The sequence below is a fragment of the Mauremys reevesii genome, linkage group 5 (assembly GCF_016161935.1).
Source record: "Mauremys reevesii isolate NIE-2019 linkage group 5, ASM1616193v1, whole genome shotgun sequence".
NCBI classification, from domain to species: domain Eukaryota; kingdom Metazoa; phylum Chordata; order Testudines; family Geoemydidae; genus Mauremys; species Mauremys reevesii.
The window spans coordinates 30,640,043-30,660,419 of NC_052627.1; the positions used below are offsets into that span (position 1 = coordinate 30,640,043).

The 20,377-nt window shown below is 41.2% G+C and overlaps 1 protein-coding gene across 1 annotated transcript in view; it reads left to right on the top strand.

Annotated features, from left to right (window-relative positions):
• Positions 1-20,377, top strand: part of COL25A1 (collagen type XXV alpha 1 chain) — a 438,508-nt gene that overhangs the window by 296,568 nt on the left and 121,563 nt on the right. Inside the window, exons 8-9 of the mRNA XM_039542396.1 lie at positions 12,405-12,431; positions 12,599-12,625. Of these exons, the coding sequence (XP_039398330.1) occupies positions 12,405-12,431; positions 12,599-12,625 (54 nt within the window). The remainder of the gene's footprint in view (positions 1-12,404; positions 12,432-12,598; positions 12,626-20,377) is intronic.

A 20,377-nucleotide genomic window follows, 5' to 3' on the forward strand; every position in this document is an offset into this window, starting at 1 on the left:
TCTGAGGTTGCAACAACATTGGCGGACAGAGAAACTATTTGAGGACCTACAGGATGTGTAAGGTAGCATGGAAAAGGAGGAAACATAAGGTCCCTCGGGAAAATTTTAAAAGCAATTTCAGTGGTGCTAAATTTCACTCCAACATTTTTGTGTTTTATTTTCCCAAGCTTTAGCATACCCTAAGGATTAAAAAGTTACCTAGACTGTGAAATAATTCCTTCAGTCCTAGGGTATGGAGATTATATTACAATCTCAGAAACTCTTCTATCCCTTGGGCAATATTTTACACAGCTATGGCTTCATATTAATATTTTACTGCTATTGCCCTTCTAACCAGTCATGATTTATATAATATAACCTGCCACCTCTTTTACAATTGCATTTTATAGTTGCATTTGTAGACATTTCTAAAAGGAAATCTAAATCTTTCTTTGGTGTTCTGCTTCCATGAAAGAATGAATGTGTGTTGTAATGTAGTTTATAGTAAAATTTGGAAGAGAAGTACAGTACAGTACAAGCATAGGTTGAAATATTGCTCTCATTGATGCCAAGATAAATCCAGAGTAATTCCACTGAAATAAATAGTTACTCTGGATTTGTCCTGGTTAAACTGTTAGCAGAATTTGGCCCCCAGATTTTTAAAGGCTTATGTGAAAAGCCAAATGCTAATTCACCTCAATGTGGCCGTACAACAGATTGATTTCACGGTACTTTTTAGCGCCACGTTCCCAATTCTGCTCAGTTACGTAAGTGCAACTTCTACTGTCGTCATTTGGATTTACACCTATGTAACTAGAGCCGAATTGGGCCCAAAATTCTTCAAAAGAAGCACCTGACATTTAATAGCAGATATTATGAGACTGGTTTTTTAGTATTTTCAATAACTAAATCTTGTTTTCAGGTTGTGGAAAACCAAACAGCCTTGAAAAAAGTCATTCAAATCTGAACAAAATGTGCAGTGGTCACAATTATCAAGTTGACATACCATAAATTAGTATATAGTTATTTCAGTAGATACTGTGCTGTGAAACTGTTGGTAAATATTGACATTTTAAACTTGACCAGTGCTCAACACTTACTTAGTGATAGATGAACCTCATCACTAATCAGATGCTTCATAGTTTTATTTCTAGTAACTTATCTTGGAGTTTTCTGTACTGCCCATCACCTATGCAAGGTCCCTAATTGTCTGCATGAGTCTTGTGCTAATAGACACTCAGACTTTAAGGCCAGAAGAGACCATTGTTATCATGGAGTCTGACCTCCTGCACATCGCAGGCCACGGAACCTCACCCACCCACTCCTGTAATAGACTCATAACCTCTTGCTGACTTATTGAAGTTCTCAAATCAAGATTTAAAGACTTCAAGTTACCAAGAATCCACCATTTACACTAGTTCTGCTCTTCTCCATTCCTGGTTGCAGGAGGCTCTGCTTGGGATATAATTAAATGCTTTTCCCCGAAAGACAAAAGTAGAGAGATTTCACTGAGCCATAAAAGTGGGAAGAGAGCTTGAAAGACAGATGCTGCAGTGCTGCTTCTGAACTGGCTAGTAGTAGTGGCAAGTTCTCATTATTCTCAGGGTGTGTCTACACTGCAGCTAGAAATGTGCTTCCCAGTATGGGTGGCCAGATATGTGCTACCTCTGATTGAGCGAGTGTGCTAAAAATAGAAGAGTGGCTAAGGTGGCTTGGACAAGCTACCTGAGTACATACCCAGGGGTCAGGTGTGATTGTACTTGGATGGGTAGCCCGTGCCTTTGCCTATGTCACTGTGGTCACACTGCTATTTCTAGTGCACTAGCTCTAGCAGAGCTAGTGTGTGTCTGTCTCCCTGCTCTGGGAAATGCTTTCCTAGCTGCAGTGTAGACATAGCCAGAATTGGCATTGAATCAACTGGAAACAAACAAAAATTTTTTTGGCAAAACAAAAAGATGAAAAAATTTAATTTTGGGTTAAGCAAAAGTTTAATTTTTGTTTCTGGGGTTTTTTTTAACCCTTTAAAAAATAAAATGTAAGAAAAATTCTAAATGAAGAGTCATTTCACACTGAAACATTGTTTTGACTTTTTCAGATTTTTTTTCCTAGCTGAAGCATTAGGCAAATTCAACATGGATTTGCAAATATTTCAATTTACCCAAGTATGCATTTTTCATCAAAAAAAAAAAAAAGTTGTGTCCAAAATATTTTGCTCAACTGCACTCTTGAACCTCTCTTGCATGCCCTCAGGAGAAGTAATTCTCTGCAAGGTGTTTGAGGCTGTGATCCAAAAGAAAAAGATGCTTAAAATCACCCCTGAAGTGAGTCTTTCACAAGGCACTGAGTTATCCACCAGACCACTGGGTAATTGGACAAACCACAACAACCTTTGCCTTAAAGAAGCTGCTTTTCAAGTTTAATCGAACATGAATAAAACATTATATTGTGAACCACAATTACCTAAAATGATACACCTGTACCCCAATATAACGCAGCCCGATATAACACAGGTTCGCATATAGCACGGTAGTCCCGGGTCTCCAGCAGCAGGGCTCGGGCAGCACTTTAAAGGTACCGGGGCTCCGGCTGCTGTGGGGAGCCCCGGGCCCTTTAAATCACTGCTGGAGCCCTGCTGCTGCTACCCCGATATAATGGGGTTTCACCTATAAGGTGGTAGGGATTTTTGGCTCCCAAGGACCGCGTTATATCGGGGTAGAGGTGCATAAAGATTTCCTAGGCCTCATCAAGGAGCTATTTTCATATTGTACTTTTAGGAGTAAATGGAAGAACATGCCAGTTCAGAAAAATCTGCAAAGGGAAATGTAAAAAAAAAGAAAAAGAGGTTTAACAGCATGTTTATATCTCAAAAGACCTTGGAAAAAAGGGGTTTATGGCTTTGATTGGCAGGAGGTGTAATTTTGCTGTTTAATTTGTATTGTGCTAGGAAAGAAATCCGGAATGTGCTTCTCTGATCTATGCAGTTTTATAAGCCCTGAATTTCATTGGACTCTTCCTTTTAAGGTTTTTTCTCTCCCAAGTGTTCTTTCAGTTCTAGTCTACATTAATTGCTTCCATAAGGCAGAGCTTTGTGATCAGAGTCAGTACCTAGTGGGCCCTCTTAGGCCTGGGCTTAAATTAACATCATATCTTTTGAGAAAAATAGCTTAATAGTAAAGATATCATCACAGAAATGTTCACAAAACAATACAGACTTGTATTATATCATTGGTAGTCCTAATATAGGGGGCTGATGGGAAGATCTAGCAATTCTATTTATTTTTCCTTCATTTCTTGTTTTGTTTCATGGCCACTTTAATCTTTAGTGTACAATGAAAGGTGTGTGAAATCTGAAGTTATAAATCTGTTTATAGCTATAACTCCCTTTTCCAGTTTAACAGACTTTGACACCGTAATAAACACAACTTTTCTGTGGAAAGGTGCTATGATAATTCTTTGCCCAGACTCTAATTCCTTTTTATTGTAAATGCTAAGGTAGCCTTTAATGCCTTTCTTCTTCCTCCTTTTTCGTTCATGCAGTTTTTCCAGCTGATTGATTTATTGTTCTGCTACCTGAATTTGAATGCATTAATCTCTGTTGACTGCAGTGAATATTTATTAACAAAAGTACAACGCCAGAGTCAACTGCACGTTCTCTTGCTATTGAATCCTATCAAGTGCCCATGGCTTCCAACAAATACCTTCTGTTAGTGTTAAGGGGCATTAGAAAGCATTTTTCCCCTTCCATGCTTGAGGTGTGACATAACTGAGTATGCGCTCACTCGTTACTTATGAACACAGAGATGCAAAGTGAACACTAGTGTGAGAAATATAGTATTACATTGAAATTCTGGCATGGGTACACACATATAATCCCAGTTGAGGGAGAACATGTCAGGAAGAAGAAAAGAGCACCACTTGACATCTTCCAGAATGGGGATAGACTAGGACTCCATCCCCAGGGCCGGGGAAGAGTGGACTGAATAGAGGATTGAGCTTGAGGAAGGGAAAAGGAAATTAACAGTTGTGCTGCTTCAGTCTCTGAATGGCCAGTCTTTAAAGATAAGTTATGACTCAGGTTGTTATTGAAAGTTATCACCAAACAGCTTTTCAGTTGCCTGTGTAACTTCGGTGGTTTCATTCCGTTTCCCAAAGAACAGTTCTCCACATACCCAGAATAAAAACTAACATGGATGGCAGTCTCCGCAGGTATGCCAAGGAGTGAAATGGCCATTGAGGCTGAGATTTCATCCTGATGTGAGGTATTCCCTTCAGGTCAAGGGTGAGACGTGTTGGTGGGTCAAAGTGGACATGCTTCACCCCTGCTGCACTTTTTCTGTGGATACGTGGATTACTTCAGTCTAAAGGACTCAGTCAGCACTTTTTGCCAGTATTTGATGATTACTTGTTCTGTTCATTCCCTCTGAAGCACCTGGCATTAGCCTCTATTGGAAGACAGGATACAAGGCTAAATGGACCTTTGGTCTGACCCAATATGGCCTTTCTTATGTTATTATGTATTAGATTCATATGTTTAAGCAGTACAAAATTGAACAAAGTTTTGGATGCATATCTGAACTGGCCTATAAATGCTAATACTTCTATGGTTTGTCCATCACTAATTAGTTACTGTATACACCTCTACCCTGATATAACACAACCCGATATAACATGAATTCGGATATAACATGGTAAAGCAGTTCTCCGGGGGATCAAAGCAAATTCGATAAAACGCGGTTTCACCTATAACACAGTAGGATTTTTTGCCTCCTGAGGACAGCGTTATATCAGGGTAGAGGTATAGTTGTCAACAGAGAGAGATCTACATTTTATCACAAGAATCTTTGATATGGCTTTATGAATTTACTGTATCCATCCTCATAAGTGCTCAAAATTTGCATGGATACATAAGAATATCAGTAAATTCATCCTAATGCAGAGATACAAAGTATGAGCATAGGGAAACATATTGTGACCAATGAGGTGATGGCTCAAATATTTTGGTCTGGGAAGTATATTCATTATATTATATTAGCCAACAAATAGCATCCAGGAACTGTCTGATTGTATTCTGGATGAGAGAATTACCTCAGTATTCTGGTTCTGCTAATGCACCTCATTTCTCTGCCATTAAATTCTTGGTCATGGTGTCATGCTAGCACAGTGGGTCTGGGAGTATCCTGCAGATACTCATCTAGCTCTGGTTCAGAAGAGACTTAACAATTTGATTCAGAATGTTATTATGCTTGACTGATTGTTTGTATTGGACGGCTAAGAAGAGAAATTGGGCCAAATGCATTGCTAGTATAGGCAGGCTCAATACTACTGAAGTAAATGGAGTTGTATTCACTTGTGCTAGAGGTAAATTTGACCCTTTATCTATAAAACCAGGCAGTGGACACGCATATTCTTTCAGTGTCCTGGAATTTTTTTTTAAGTATTATTTGCACTGAGGTTTGTGGTTTTTTGAAGAAATGCGTATGGCGAAAAGGAAGACAGCTATATTGATTAATCAAAGAAAATGCATGTAAGATAAAGGATAATGTGTTCAAAGGACATATAGCAATAGCACAATGTGCTAACATGCTGGGAATTTGAGCTTCATGCTCTGGCTTGGTACCTGACCACTGGGGTGGCTGGAAGCACTGTGGAAGAGTTCTGTGGTGAACCACTGGCCACTATAGTTCTCTGAGAGCTTCAGGCAGGAGCGGCTCTAGCGATTTCGCCGCCCCACGCACGGCGGCACGCCGTGGGGGGCGCTCTGCCGGTCGCCGGTCCCGTGGCTCCGGTGGACCTCCCGCCGTCGTGCGGGAGGTCCACCGGAGCCGCCTGCCGCCCTCCCAGCGACCGGCAGAGCGCCCCCAGCGGCATGCCGCCCCAAGCACGTGCTTGGCGTGCTGGGGCCTGGAGCCGCCCCTGGCTTCAGGGGCAGTATTGTAAGGCTGCAAATCCTGATCTCAACCCCAACACTGCATGAGAAGTGAAGATACATGTGTAAATTAGTGCTATTATAATATAAGTCTTCACTTTCCTGGAACCTCTTGGATAGATCATATTTTCTAACCTGCAGTTTAAGAACCTATGTGATTTACATAGCAGTGTATATCACTGCATTCTGGACACAGTGGTGTAAATAAATGTCAGGTTAAGGTTAACATTGACATCAACAAGTAAATTACAATACTGAATTGTTCATCTAAGATATGTTATATGCAATGATTTTATGTCTTTTTGGCCGTTGATTATTCAGTCAGGTACAAATTGCACTGTCAAATATGAAGACTTCTTTTCTTCTGTACTGGAAGAAAGATGTAACAAAAAGAAACTGCAGTGCAGCAGAGGAGAGTAAAGCAAAATTTATGAAGAGATTTTTTTATGATCCAAGAGAAACTATGAAAATCCCAGAGGGGAGAATGAAACGTGTCCAAGAAAGGGGATGGAGGCAGCATTGGTTAAGAGGAAGAAGCTCTACAAATGCACTGGAAATTTTGGAGAGCATTAGTAAATTTGATCCAAGGTGAGATGCTGGCATTGTGCGCCAGCTAACACAGCCCTTGACTGCAAACATGGCCAGATTTAATTAAGTCCAAAACCATGCTGCTTAACATTCCTGGACTCAGAAGGGAAACAGGAAAAATAATAGGCCAGGAAGCTTACAATGGTTTTGTTACTCTTTTCTTAGTACTTTCTCTAACATCACATTTACTAATTCACATATCCAGTCCTATGATATTTTACAATAATTGTTGGGTTTCTATGAGTTTGATGTAAATTTTAGTTTCAAAGTCAAGGAAATCTGTTGTAATTTAGGACAGCTGATAGTTCTGAGCAAAATGGTGAAGGAAGAAATAGCAGTACTTTCAATGTGAAATGGCTCTTCCTTGCCTACAGAAACTACATTCCATCACTGAAATAAAATCCTCAAAAAACAAACAGCAAAACATTCTAGGTTCATGTTATATTTTATATAATTGTGAAAATATTATTTTAATGCCAGTTTATCAATAATGAGAAGCTGCCTGATAACTCTTCCAGGTTATCTCCTGGGTTTGTGCGCTTACTGTAAGATTTGGCTTGCGCTAGTCAAACCTGCATATTATAATTTTTTAAAAATGTTTTGTTCTTAGTTGGCTAATCAGTTGCATTTCTGCAATTGCATTGATGCTGTCTCTTGTTTGTAGTCAGTTCTTTAATTCTTTTTCATCCTGGGCACCCTCCAGAAGACCACAGTTGTTCTCCAAATGTTCCTTAGGCCCTCAGTACACATTGTAATTCAGTGACAAAATCATTGTGGGGTTATTTTGTCCAAAATTAAAAATGAAACCTTAATTCATAGATATTTTTAATTCTGCAAGCCAGATTCCGTCCTACGTGTGCAGGGATCTCCCTGGGCCCATAGGTACTGACACCATGGGTGCTCTGGAGCTGGAGCACCCAGGGGAAAAAGATAGTGGGTGCTGATAACCCACCGACAGCCCCCCTGATCAGCTCTTCCCCCTCCAAGCCAGCTCCTCCTACTTGCTGCAATCAGCTGTTCTGTGGCGTGCAGGAGGCGCTGGAGGGGGAGGAGCTAGGTTGGGGTGCGCTGGGGGGGAGGGGGCAGAACAAGGCGGGAAGAGGCAGGGTGGGAGTGGGACCTTGGGGAAGGGATGGAGTAGGGGCAGGACCTGGGGTTCAGCAGGGGTCGAGCACTCCCCAAACACATTAGAAAGTCGATACCTGCTTGGGCTCACAGGGGAAGCTAGCTGAGGGGTAGAAAAGAGAAGGGAGAAAAAAGTATTATCAGCCCCTTCCACAGTGGTTCTACTAGGGGAGAACAGCTTTGTTTTACAGTTGGGGTTCCCTAGAAGCCCTACTGGTGGATGCACTGCCTGTGTTGACCTTGTATCATCACAGGCTACTCAACACAGTTCATGGCCTGTGCCAAATACCTCTGGCTTCCGGAGATTGCCAGTAACTTGCACATCTGCATTACTGCTCCTAGTGGAGTGAATTTGCTGTCACCAGAGACCCACACCTTGGGGTCCACAGCTGTGAATCTGGCCTTCTATATGTAACCTGGGCACATTGCTATATCTTTAAACCTCCTCCTCATGCGTATCCCTGATCTGTCAGGTGTCACACTACATTATACACTTTACATCTTCCCTATTAAATTATAGAGCCTCACTCTTAATTTCATGTCCTGTTTAACTGTTTGTATAGAAACCGATCATAATGTAGAGACAGACCATAGAGTAAAGTTGGGAGACTTCTTTGTTGAATATACAGTATACTGGTTCTTAATGCAGAGACATGTTATGCAGATTAAAGTTGGGGTCTATAATGAAGAGAAGATTGTGGCTGTGTTTATACTTTTAGAGAAAAGTTGGACTAGCTTGGAAGATAATAGAATGCACAATCAAATATATTTTTTAAATTGTTTGATTGAAATACTGGCTGTTGAGAAGATGTTGCTAATATAATCGGCAGAAGACCTTTACAGGTGGGAAATAGCTGTCACGGTAGAGTAAAGTAAAAAATTAACACCTTGATTTGCCATGAAATACTGCTTATGGGCAAAATCCTGCAGACCTTACTCAGATAATTCTTTCATAAACTTCAATGGGAATCTTGTCTGAATGCAGACTGCAGGATTAGGCCTCATGATGTCCTGCCCTGGCCCTGGCCTTTCACTCCTTGTATACCTATTTATATTAACGAGGATGTGACAAAGGAATGGAAATGTGGCTTCAGTCAAGACAGCAAGAAAGAAGCACCTGCCATTAGTCCTGAATGTATAAATGTAGCTTGTGTCTGTACTCAGGGGCAGCAGCAGCTGTAAAATACAGTTGACCCTTACTTCAGCTTTGTTCTCAGTTGGCAGGTGCCTGGACGCCTTTCAGTCTGCTTTGGAACACCCTGTTTTAAAAAGAGTAGTATTTATCACTCAATTATGAATGCAAATTTTGCATGTGTTTGTGATTTACGAGGCCTTGCTTATGCCAAAGAGGCTATAAACTGTAGTTGAAAATGTATGGCAGTCTGCAGTAGATAATTACACTTTGAGAAAAGAGCCTCTGTGTCCAGTGAAAACACTGTAAAGTTATTTCAGAAATGTTCTGACCTCAGACGTTTCACATAACGGACACAAAATGCTTTCACATTTGTGCAGCAGCTAGAGGCCTGATCTCTGCCTTCTCACAAACGAAAGCACAGAAAGCTCCTTTGGAAAAGGGCAAGACATCTCTGTTGCAGCCTTCGAAATTAGCATTTTTTTAAACTCACTGAGTTCTTTGTATATATGCTCTTTAACAAGAAGAAAGAATAGCGTTTGGGGGAAAAACAAACCCTCTGCAACACTTGCCCTCCTTTAAACAAACCAGTCCCCAACTCTCACCCCACCTCCACAAACATCACTTTGCCTCATACCAAATCCTTACAGTCTTTCCTCCCTCCCCCGAACACACACATCAATAAATCCTGCAGTAAAACCTTGAGAGAATTTCTCCACACAAATGGAAAGATGATGTCAAAGGCTGAGGGTTGCGATTTCCTTTTTAAAGTTCCCAGAACAATGGAAATGGTATTCTCAAAAACTAGAGCTGGGTGAATACAGCCATAAAATTTTACTTGAATATTCTTGCAATGAAATGCCACTGATTCCCTTTACTGGTATTTAGGAGAGCTAATTTTTATTTGCAGGAAAGCTCACGGAAAGCAAAAGCATTGTGAATAAAAGTACAAGTGTTTGTGATAGTATTCACACCAAAAATGCCCTTGTGGCCATTTTGAAAAGATATTTATATTTGTTCATACAATAGATTGGTTGAATGTTAATGTAAGCAGAAAGGGAGAGTCTTTTGAATTATAAAACATCCAATCAAGAAACAGAAACAATTCCATGTGACTTAGGTAATTAGCCATATTGTGCAAAAAGCATACACTCCCAGCAACCAATTTGATCCATCAGACAATTGTGATTAATTAACTAATTCACAGAAATCGGGGCTGGGGGGAATTTGTGGATAATCTGCAAAGAGAAAAAAGGGAAAAAATCATTGGATACGTTATTTGAAAAAAAATAATATAACCAGCTCTATTAAAAATCATCGGTTGGATTCACATTCATGCTCCCAGAGCTCTAGTATGTCTCCTGGGAAGGAGGTTGTGGTGGTGCAAATTGAGTGCATCCTTAGTGGTGTCATTGTGGACTACTTTTATGCCTGTGAGTGAGCCCAGCAAGTGGGTGGCACTGGTCGGGAAGGGCGATAGCTGCAACAGTTGTACCATGCCTTCAGCAGTTTCTGCCAGTGGAGTTTCTGTTGAAACCAGACTGTGATTAACTGCATTCCGCCCCCACCGACAGAAATCCCAAGAGAGTGCAGTGGCAGTAAAATGCCCGGCCCTTCCTTAAATTGAGATGAATATCTTTGGGTTGCAGGCGGCCTCACTGGCACAGGGAGTGTAATATACAGCGTTACTGAATCTGGTCCCTTAGCTATAGTGCGCAGTTGATGGGTCGTCGAGGGTCAGTTAAAGGATTATTTTTTTAAGGTAATGGAATGTAACCACAGCAGATATTGTATTCTCGGTTCAGTGGTCACCATTTTAAAGTCAGTGTTTGCCAACAATTACTACACACATGCTATACTCTCAGGCACTATTCTGCAGTAACTATTGGTAAATATTGATATATGTTTGTCTGAGAGCTTGCAAGCTTGATATATGTATTCACATGTTTTAAAGCAGGCCTGCTGAAAATGTGCTGCATTATTATCCCTCTGAGTCACATCAGTACAAGCATTCATGGGGTCAGTTGCTGACACAGAATACAGAATTCTGCATGCAATGTTAACTGTTTGGCATGTGAACCTCTGCACTGAGAAGAAGCAGTGAGAGATGTAAGTTGACCAAGTGGATGCAGAAAGGCAAATGTTTATCACAAGTTTATCTGTGCTTTAACTTGTTTTTTAAAACTCAGGGAAGGACTGTGTCCAGCCTCTGTGTGGGGATACAAGGGGGAGAGGGCCACAATGACAGTCATTGTATTCAATTGAGTGCAAGTGCTCCACACCTCTAGCTGTCCCAAAGGAGAAATGGGAAGGGCAGGAGGAGGCCAGGGCTTGATTCTTCCCCCCTGCACCAGCCAGAAGAGATGGCCAGCTACAGAAGTTAACGTACATTGCATCTCCTTAAAAGGTGTAGTAGCAGGGGCTCTCCTACATGCTGAGGAACCCTTAAAAATACACCAGAAACTAGCTAGCACAGGAATTTTCAAAGCTTTTTTCGCTGTAGCCAGCATCCTATGAGAGAGTGTTTCATGGGCCACTTCTTCCATTTGCAAGTCATGCAAACCACATCCTCTCCCATTTGTGATTATGAAAAATCCTTCTGGCAGTTATACTGCTTGCTTACGTGGAAAAGTAGCATTAGGAAGATAGTTAGTTAGTTTTAACTATGCTACTGGTGGTGCTGTTCTCTGATGGTGGTGCTCTTTTCCTTTCCTTCTCTTGTTGTAGCCATGGCCCCTACTGAGCACAACTAGACTGGCTTGTCCTCTTTGTTTCCAGATGCTTTTACCAGTGCCAAAACTGTTCTTTGCACTGAAACACCTGGACATCTTCAGAAGGAGCTGGAAACATGTAGGCAGAGTCAGCACCATTTAATCTGCCAGTTCTATGCAGACTACCAGCAAGTGATCCACGAGCCATAGCTTGAGTACTGGGTCTAGAAAGTTGATTCCGGACAGTTGCACAACACAGAAGATGGGAACTTGTTCAGACAACAGAGAGTAATGAAAGAACCTATAGTACCACCCTAATATCACCACTACACCATTTTGTTTGTCTGGTCTTTTTTAAATAATTATCCTTCATTCTGAAAAGTCATATCAAACTGAATTCTGATAAAGAAGAGCTCACTTTCCTCTACCACATCACAGTAGCCACTGGACTGAACATGACTTGCTATGCTCATAGAATTCCTAATCTAATTTTCCGTTACTTTTCGAATTTAAGAAGGCTGCCAAACTACATGACAGATTTCTAAAACTCTGAATTTATTAGCCATATTTGGTAAAAAGTTTTACTGTTTTAGAAAACGCTTATTACCAGATGTAGGATGAAATCCTGGCTCTGTTGAAGTCAGTGGGAGTTTTGCCTTTGCCATTGCCAGGATTTCACTCATGTTTTTTTACTATTGTGCGCAGTCCCACTGAAGACTGCGTGCACAGCTCAACAGGAGTAACCCCACTACACCTGCTACTAAATCTTTGCAGAACTTGTTCCTAAAATACCTGCAGCTTATGGAATGAAAACTGTAAGAAATCATAACATTAGGAATAGATCTCTGGATCATTCAGACCTGCTTTTTACTGTGTCCCTATAACTGGTCATTAAACTTCATTAGCATCAATAATTTGTCAATTTTTTTTCTGTTTTTTTCAGGGTCCTCCTGGTCCAAAAGGCGAGAAGGTGAGTACACATATAGTCAACTTACTTACAAAATAAATGAAAACCCCTCCTGGTATTAACTGAACACATAGTTTATATTGACGCAGTATGATGTGAAATTATGTAAGAGAGTTGGGTAGCACACAGATGCTGTGTTAAAACTATCATCTCATCTTTCCACTTTGCAGGGAGATCAAGGTGATCAGGGCCCTCGGGTAAGCATCTTTAAAAAAAATGTTACACTTCCCCTTCCCTGAGTAAGCAATTAGTCCTTAGCGCAAAACTAAATTAAATATAGTGTCTTAGCTAATCATGCTTATTAGCTGCATTTACCCTGCATGTTGTAGTAAGTGTCTGCAGGACAGTAACACCAAATATAACCAAATAGTCTCTGAGAACCGTTTGAGTAAGAGTAGCCATACATACATTACTATATATGAAAATATACAACTGCTGCTAGTGGGGGAAAATGCATTTAACAGTGATTTGCTCTGCTGTGTAAGAGTTGGTTTGCCAGAGCAAACCTTTCAGTTTTCCCAGCCATCTTTCAGGTCTTGCATGGACTTCTACAGTGCAGAGGTCAGGTGGGGTTTATTAATATTTTTGGTTCTATATTTTCTCTTCAAATATCCATTATGTAGAGAATTATAAAAACATGGCACATTCATGGACTAGTTTGTGTGCCTAAATACATGTACCAAAAATAATAATAATATTGTCTCTTAAACATAGCATTTTTTTTCCAAACAGTTAGAAACAGCAAATTTTAGAGTTAGTAATGTAAACCTAACACATTCCTTGTGGAGTTATTTTAGTTTTTAAATATTGTGTTTGTTTTAATCACAGGAATACAATGGTGAACATATTGTTATGTTGGTAGTGCCAGTTCATTGTCTTTACACCCGTTCTTCATTATACAAATGTTTGGACATACTGTTCTAATGATGCAGAGGCTCAGTTTAGTGACATGTTTATGCTTTTTCTCATGATATTATGTGCCAGGGCACGTTTTCTGTCAATTAGTTAATATATTTTAATTTTACTGTGAGTGTGAAACCTTTAAAATCATAACATATTTACTTGTTCATATTATTCTGATGACAGTAGTGCTTAGAACCCCAGACAGGCCCCATGATGCTTGGTGATGTACTGACATTAGAAAGCTGCAGTTCCAGTCCTAATAGCTTAAAATCTAATTTAAGACAAACCAGAAACAACTAAAGGCAGGAATGAGGAAGGATGACGAGTAATAGTGAAAGCAGCACATTGTTACCTAGAATGGTTATATGCACAACTTAATGTTTCCGAATCATTTAAAGTTGATTTTTAAATTATAAGATAGAAGTAGCTAAAAGAGAGCTGAGAAATCCTCACTGGCTATCTACTTGAGCTGACTGTTTGCTGAAGACATCATGACAAAAGTGAATCTACAAGAAGGGATTTGGAAGAGGGCAGGGTAGCATCTCTATACTACTTTGGAGAGGTATTCTATGCATTAGGTGTAGCACAGAAAACAGTGGAAATGTGCTGGTGGGAGAAATGAACATACAGGCATTCAAGTTCGGCATTGTTAGGAAAGCAAAAGAGGCAAGGAACAATCTCAGGAAGGTACAAGAGAGGGATGTATGGAAGGGCAGAGTTGTGAAAGGCCCTAAAAAGCTGAGGGCAAGGATTTTGAATTTGATGTGGTGGAGAAGGAGTCGTCAGTGGAGGAAGTCAAAGGCAGGTGATCATGGTCAGAAGAGCAGGTGTGAGTGAGGCCAGAGGAAAGGGGGTTGCAGGAGTTAAGCCAAGATATCATCAGGGCCTAGGTGAGAGCTTTAGCAGCGTGGAAAGAGAGAGAATGTTGGCACTTGGAAATTCTGTTGAGTAAAAAATGAGAAGATTTGCAAAGGGCATGGTTGGGTGTGGCAGGACAGAGGGTAGAGTCAAAAATGGCTCCCAGGTCATGGGAGAATGGAGGTAGTGTTAATGGTGACAGGGAATGGGAAAACTGGAAAGGACCTGGGAGTGGAGAAAAGGCCCAGATTCTGTAGACTGGACCAGCAGTCTTGGCACAAATCCAGAATTAGGGAAAGGGGAGAACATGGCTTTAAACCATCATTACAGCTCTTCAGTCCTGGGGCTAACAAGCAGGGCTGCCAAGGGGGGCAGGGAGAAAGTGGAGCAATTTGCCCCAGGCCCCGGGCCCCGCAGGGGCCCCTGAAATGGGGTCCTTCACTCACTCTGGGGCCCCTGGAAAACTCTCATGGGGCCCGGGCCCCTGGTGCTTCTTCTGCTCCGGGTCTTCAGCAGCAATTCGGCGGCGGGGGGTCCTTCCGCTCAGGGACCCACCACCGAAGTGCCCCGAAGACCCGTGGCGGGGGGTCCTTCCGCCCCGGGACCCAGGCCCCCTGAATCCTCTGGGCAGCCCTGCTAGCAAATCTGGTTAGACTTTAGACTAGTGCAATGCAGCTAGAAGGTACAGAAGAATCAGATCCAACAAGTTGAACTTTAAACATGTTAAATTTAAGTTGACAGTGAGGCAACCTGCAGGAGATGTCAGAAAGACTGGCTTAAGATGCAGGACTGGATGGTAATAACAGATCAGGAGTAGAGATGCAAAATTGGGAGACAGTATCCTGTGGTATAGATCATGCTCCATCAGAGGTTTAATTAGTTTACACTATATTGAAGAGTTTCATTAAGAAATTTGTAGATATCATTTGAGTAATTTGCAGAGTCTCCTCTCTAATGTCCTTATCTTTCTCAAAATGAGGTTGGATATGCTTTACAGGAGCCTTTCCTTCTTTTTCATCAGATTTTTTCAAGTGTAAATATTAGGATAGTGCTTCTTACCATTTTATATTTCATGCTACAATAGTTATCTTTTCTGATTACTCTCCTCAGGATGTATATGCTCAATTTGCATTTCCAGGGGATTAGACATATGTAATTAATGAAAGTTCTTGGTGTAAATCCATCATGCACCAAAATGAAACTATACTCACTTGTTCCTTCCTTGGTTACTTTTCTGTATGTTTTGCATCATTTCGTATGTAACATAGGTACTGTGGTGGGTGACACTATGATGTTTTATATTGTTCCCAGAAGTATTCTGCCTGAAAGTGATACTGGAATGACATCAACATTTACATTCAAAAAGCCTGAAAATAGACTGGTTACTGTACCTGAAAGTCCTGGACGCTTTTAAACTAGCTCATCTTTTGGAGCTATGGAGCCTGCAGTTTCTTTGTTATATAAGAAACTTTTTACAAATGTTTTTGATGCTCAGACTTGCTTATAGCAAAGGTTTTACTGCTCCAAGCCATTTTTATGGCTTTGAAAATTCAAAAGAGCCCCTTCGCCTTTATAACAACCACCTTCTTCTTTCAGGCACTTTCATTAGTAAAAGAAACCAAAGTAAAAAGTGGAGATTTGCCAGGGTCAAAATGGGACCCTGAAGCTTGCAAAATTCCCAGTGAAATGAAGAGAAAGATGTAGATCATCACCTTCTCTCATTACTTATACCTGAGACCCGAATATCTCTTGCAACCTTCAGTTTTCCTGTTTTGATCTTAAAAATGTAAAGACGCTCCCTGCTTAAATCACTCTGAAAAACTATTAAGGGGGAAATTAAGTACAGTATTTCAGAGTTGCAGAAGTTCACCTTACTTGATTTGCACACACTACAGTATGCACAAGGTAGGTGGAGAATAGTATGCTTACTGGTTTGAAAATAAGGCCCTATATAACACACCTCCAATTGATAGAAATACAGTATTGAAACTGAGGGTCCAAATCCTGCAAACATTGTTTGGAGGTTCAGAGACTTGCAGTTTTCATGGAGTTATGGGTATTTTTTCCAGTTTTTTAAAGGGGCTAATGTTTGTTAGGAGTTGGATTTTTCAAAAGTGCTCAGTGTTGGCCTGCCTTGTTAACTCCGATAAGACTAGATATGCCAGTGATCAATGGCTCTGTGTCTAGTTGGCAGCTGGTATCAAGCGGAGTACCCAAGGGTCAGTCCTGGGGCCGGTTTTGTTCAAAATCTTCATTAATGATTGGGAGGATGGCGTGGACTGCACCCTCAGCAAATTTGCAGATGACACTAATCTGGGAGGAGTGATAGATACGCTGGAGGGTAGGGATAGGATACAGAGGGGCCTAGACAAATTAGAGGTTTGGGCCAAAAGAAATCTGATGAGGTTCAACAAGGACAAGTGCAGAGTCCCGCACTTAGGACGGAAGAATCCCATGCACTGCTACAGACTAGGGACCGAATGGCTAGGCAGCAGTTCTGCAGAAAAGGACCTAGGGGTTACAGTGGATGAGAAGCTGGATATGAGTCGACAGTGTGCCCTTGTTGCCAAGAAGGCTAACGGCATTTTGGGCTGTATAAGTAGGGGCAATGCCAGCAGATCGAGGGACGTGATCGTTCTCCTCTATTCGGCATTGGTGAGGCCTCATCTGGAGTACTGTGTCCAGTTTTGGGCGCCACACTAAAAGAAGGATGTGGACAAATTGGAAAGAGTCCAGCGGAGGGCAACAAAAGTGATTGGGGGCTGGAGCACCTGACTTATGAGGAGAGGCGGAGGGAACTGGGATTGTTTAGTCTGCAAAAAGAAGAATGAAGGGGGATTTGATAGCTGCTTTCAACTACCTGAAAGGGGGTTCCAAAGAGGATGGCTCTAGATTGTTCTCAGTGGTACCAGATGACAGAACAAGGAGTAATGGTCTCAATGGTTGCAGTGGAGGAGGTTTAGGTTGGATATTAGGAAAAACTTTTTCATTAGAAAGTGGTGAAGCACTGGAATGGGTTACCTACGGAGGTGGTAGAATCTCCTTCCTTAGAGGTTTTTAAGGTCAGGCTTGATGAAGCCCTGACTGGGATGATTTAGTTGGGGACTGGTCCTGCTTTGAGCAGGGGGTTGGACTAGATGACCTCCTGAGGTCCCTTCCAACCCTGATATTCTATGATTCAGTGCTGTGCACTTTTGAAAGTCCTACTCTAACTGTTTAATCTTCCCTAGTAAGTTTGTTTTCTGCACATGTATATTTGTACCTAACTTCTGATGAATTTGTTACTTATTTTTAAAATTCTGATTGAACCAGATTTTTTGGTCACCTGCAGAATTAGAATTCCTCCAATTACAAGTGTAAGAGGCTCAATGTTAGTAAGTCTTCTGAATCAATTTCCATTTTGTAGAAGATGCTTGTTTCACAACATGTCTGTAGCGGCCTGCATTGCTATACTGAGCCATGACACTGAAAATTAAAACTGATGTATTTTAGCCTGTGGGCTATAAGTGCTGATACGGAGTCACTGCTCAGTTCCAGTTGCTCAATTCCACTTCAATTTAAAATTATTAGATTAGAAACTAGCAAAGCCTTTGAAGATTTCATAATGACTTTTACTTAAGGAACTCTGCCACCTTTAGATTGCAAAGGATTTATTGTCCAAGCAGAGTTTGAAGCCTAATTAATGAAAATAGACTTTGAGAGGTGAATGTGCAGAGGCTAATCAGCAATAGCACAGTATCTTAATCAGTCTTCTATCATCTTCCTGCAAATGACATAATAAACAGCTTCTGTCATTCATTCCTGATACGTGAGAGATTTATTGTTTATCAGATCTAAAAATCATAAGCCAGCAGCTGGTTCTAAATTAGTTTTGGGAGTTAGGTGCAATAACAAGCCACCCAGGAGCCATACATAACGACTTTCATAAAATTATTTTCTCCTCATGGTGTATTCAAGTAAATTTTCCTAACAGCTGGGTCTACACAAAACTGATAGCATCTTTAAAATGTCTTCAGCAGGAGAGATTAGGTTCCAGAAAAGCAAGGCATTCAGAAGTTTATTTTATTATCTTAACCTTTGTTGACTTGAATGATTAAACAGATTCTTATGCTCTGTTAAAACAGTTAGGCCCAGATAGTAATGCAATGTTCCTATTTGCTTAACCCTTGCCTCTCTTGTCTTTGCCTTTAATGAATTTGCTGCTTATTTGCTGCTGTATGTATTGCTTAGGGAAAAGAAATAGCTGTGTTACAATTGATGCTTTACAGATTCTGTACTTGAGTACAGGAAAACTGTTTTCATTTCTTCCAGTAGTGACAGAAGTTGGCATGATGACAGCAAGCTCATTAAAATTAAAAAATGTCCTGATTATATGTTAAAATCAAATCACTGTTTTGCCTATTACATTTTAGACTCTCTTAGAGAAGCGCTTTATAAAATGTTCCATATTTAATGGAAACTAAAGATATCAGTAAGTTTTGCTTGTTGAGAGAGTATTTGGGGGAAAAAAATCAAATTGTAAACCCGATTGACTAATACACGTACGGTAGCTTTAGTTAATATGTTTCCAGTGAATGCAGAGTAAAAACAACACTTTGGGTCTATCCCGCTCCCACTGAAGTAAGGCTATGTCTACAGTACCGCCTATGTTGGCAAACTTACGTCGCTTAGAGATGTGAATATTGCACCCCCGTGAGCAGGGGCGGCTCTACAAAGTAGGCTGCCCCAAGCAGCGCGGAGCGCTGCGCCGCCCTTCCCCAGTCCTGCGGCGGGTCCCCTCTTCCCGCGGCTCCGGCATCCTGGGGAGGGCGGCATTTGGCTCCGGTGGAGCTCCCGCCGGCATGCCTGCGGCAGGGCCACCGGAGCCCGGGACGAGCGGACCTGCCGCAGTCATGCCTGCGGGAGCTCAACCGGAGCCGCGGGAAGACGGGACCCGCCGCAGGCATGACTGCGGCAGGTCCGCTCGTCCCGGGCTCCGGTGGACCTGCCGCAGGCATGCCGGCGGGAGCTCCACCGGGGCCAAATGCCGCCCTCCCCAGGATGCCGCCCCAAGCGGGCGCTTGGCCCGCTGGTGCCTAGAGCCGCCCCTGCCCGTGAGCAACATAAGTTACACCGACATAAGTGCTACTGTGCATGGTGCTGTTGGCGGGAGATCTTCTCCTGCTGACATAGCTTATGCCACTCACAGATTAAGTAATTTTAGAGCTTGTCTACATGGAAAGTTATATCAGTACAGTAGAACCTCAGAGTTAAGAACACCTCGGAAATGGAGGTTGTTCATAACTCTGAAATGTTCAGAACTCTGAACAAAACGTTACGGTTGTTCTTTCAAAAGTTTGCAACTGAACATTGACTTAATACAGCTTTGAAACTTTACTCTGCAAAAAAAATGGTGCTTCCTCAAAATATTGACATTTTGTAAAATTGTTTCAATTACCATGAAGTACTGCACACTTGAAATAGGCAAATTTGATCAAATAAAACTCATTATGAATATTTCACCCAGCTCTAATAAATACTCTAAATGCACTTTGTGCCATTTATCTGTTCAGACACTGCAGTATGAAATGAATAGAAACTGAATGAGCTAGGACTGCAAATTTTGAGCAAAGTGTCCAGGAAGGAGGCCTCTGCTTACTAATATCCTGTCCAATTCAGTTCACATCTCAGAAATGGAGTGCAATTTGATAAGGGTTGCAGATGAAACCAGATACAGGAGCCAATCCAACCCCTGTTGAAGTCGATGGGATTCTTTCCCACTGATTTCAATGGGAGCTGAATTGGCTCTGAGACATTGTCTTTAGACAGGATAGTTCATGTACTTCAAGTTGAGATTGTTCATTGGAACTCACATTATGCGTGACTGTGGCATATTTACTATATAGGCAATTAGATTGTAGTTTACATTAACGTGGTCCCACTTAGAATATACTTGTCATTGAATTATTTCTGGAGAGGATATTGTGTAATGGGAAATTCATCTAATGCTAAAAACAAAGTAGCTCAATCAGAGTCTGGTATGAAAGTATAGTAATCATAGAAAATAATATATTTGTAACAACCCATCTCTAGCCAGAATTAGGTTGTGCTAGTTGCTAAATATCAGGTTTTTATTGAGTTGATATAAACTCTTAACAGTGGCATAATACAATAAATAATAAAATTGAAGTTGTATTATTGTGTATGTG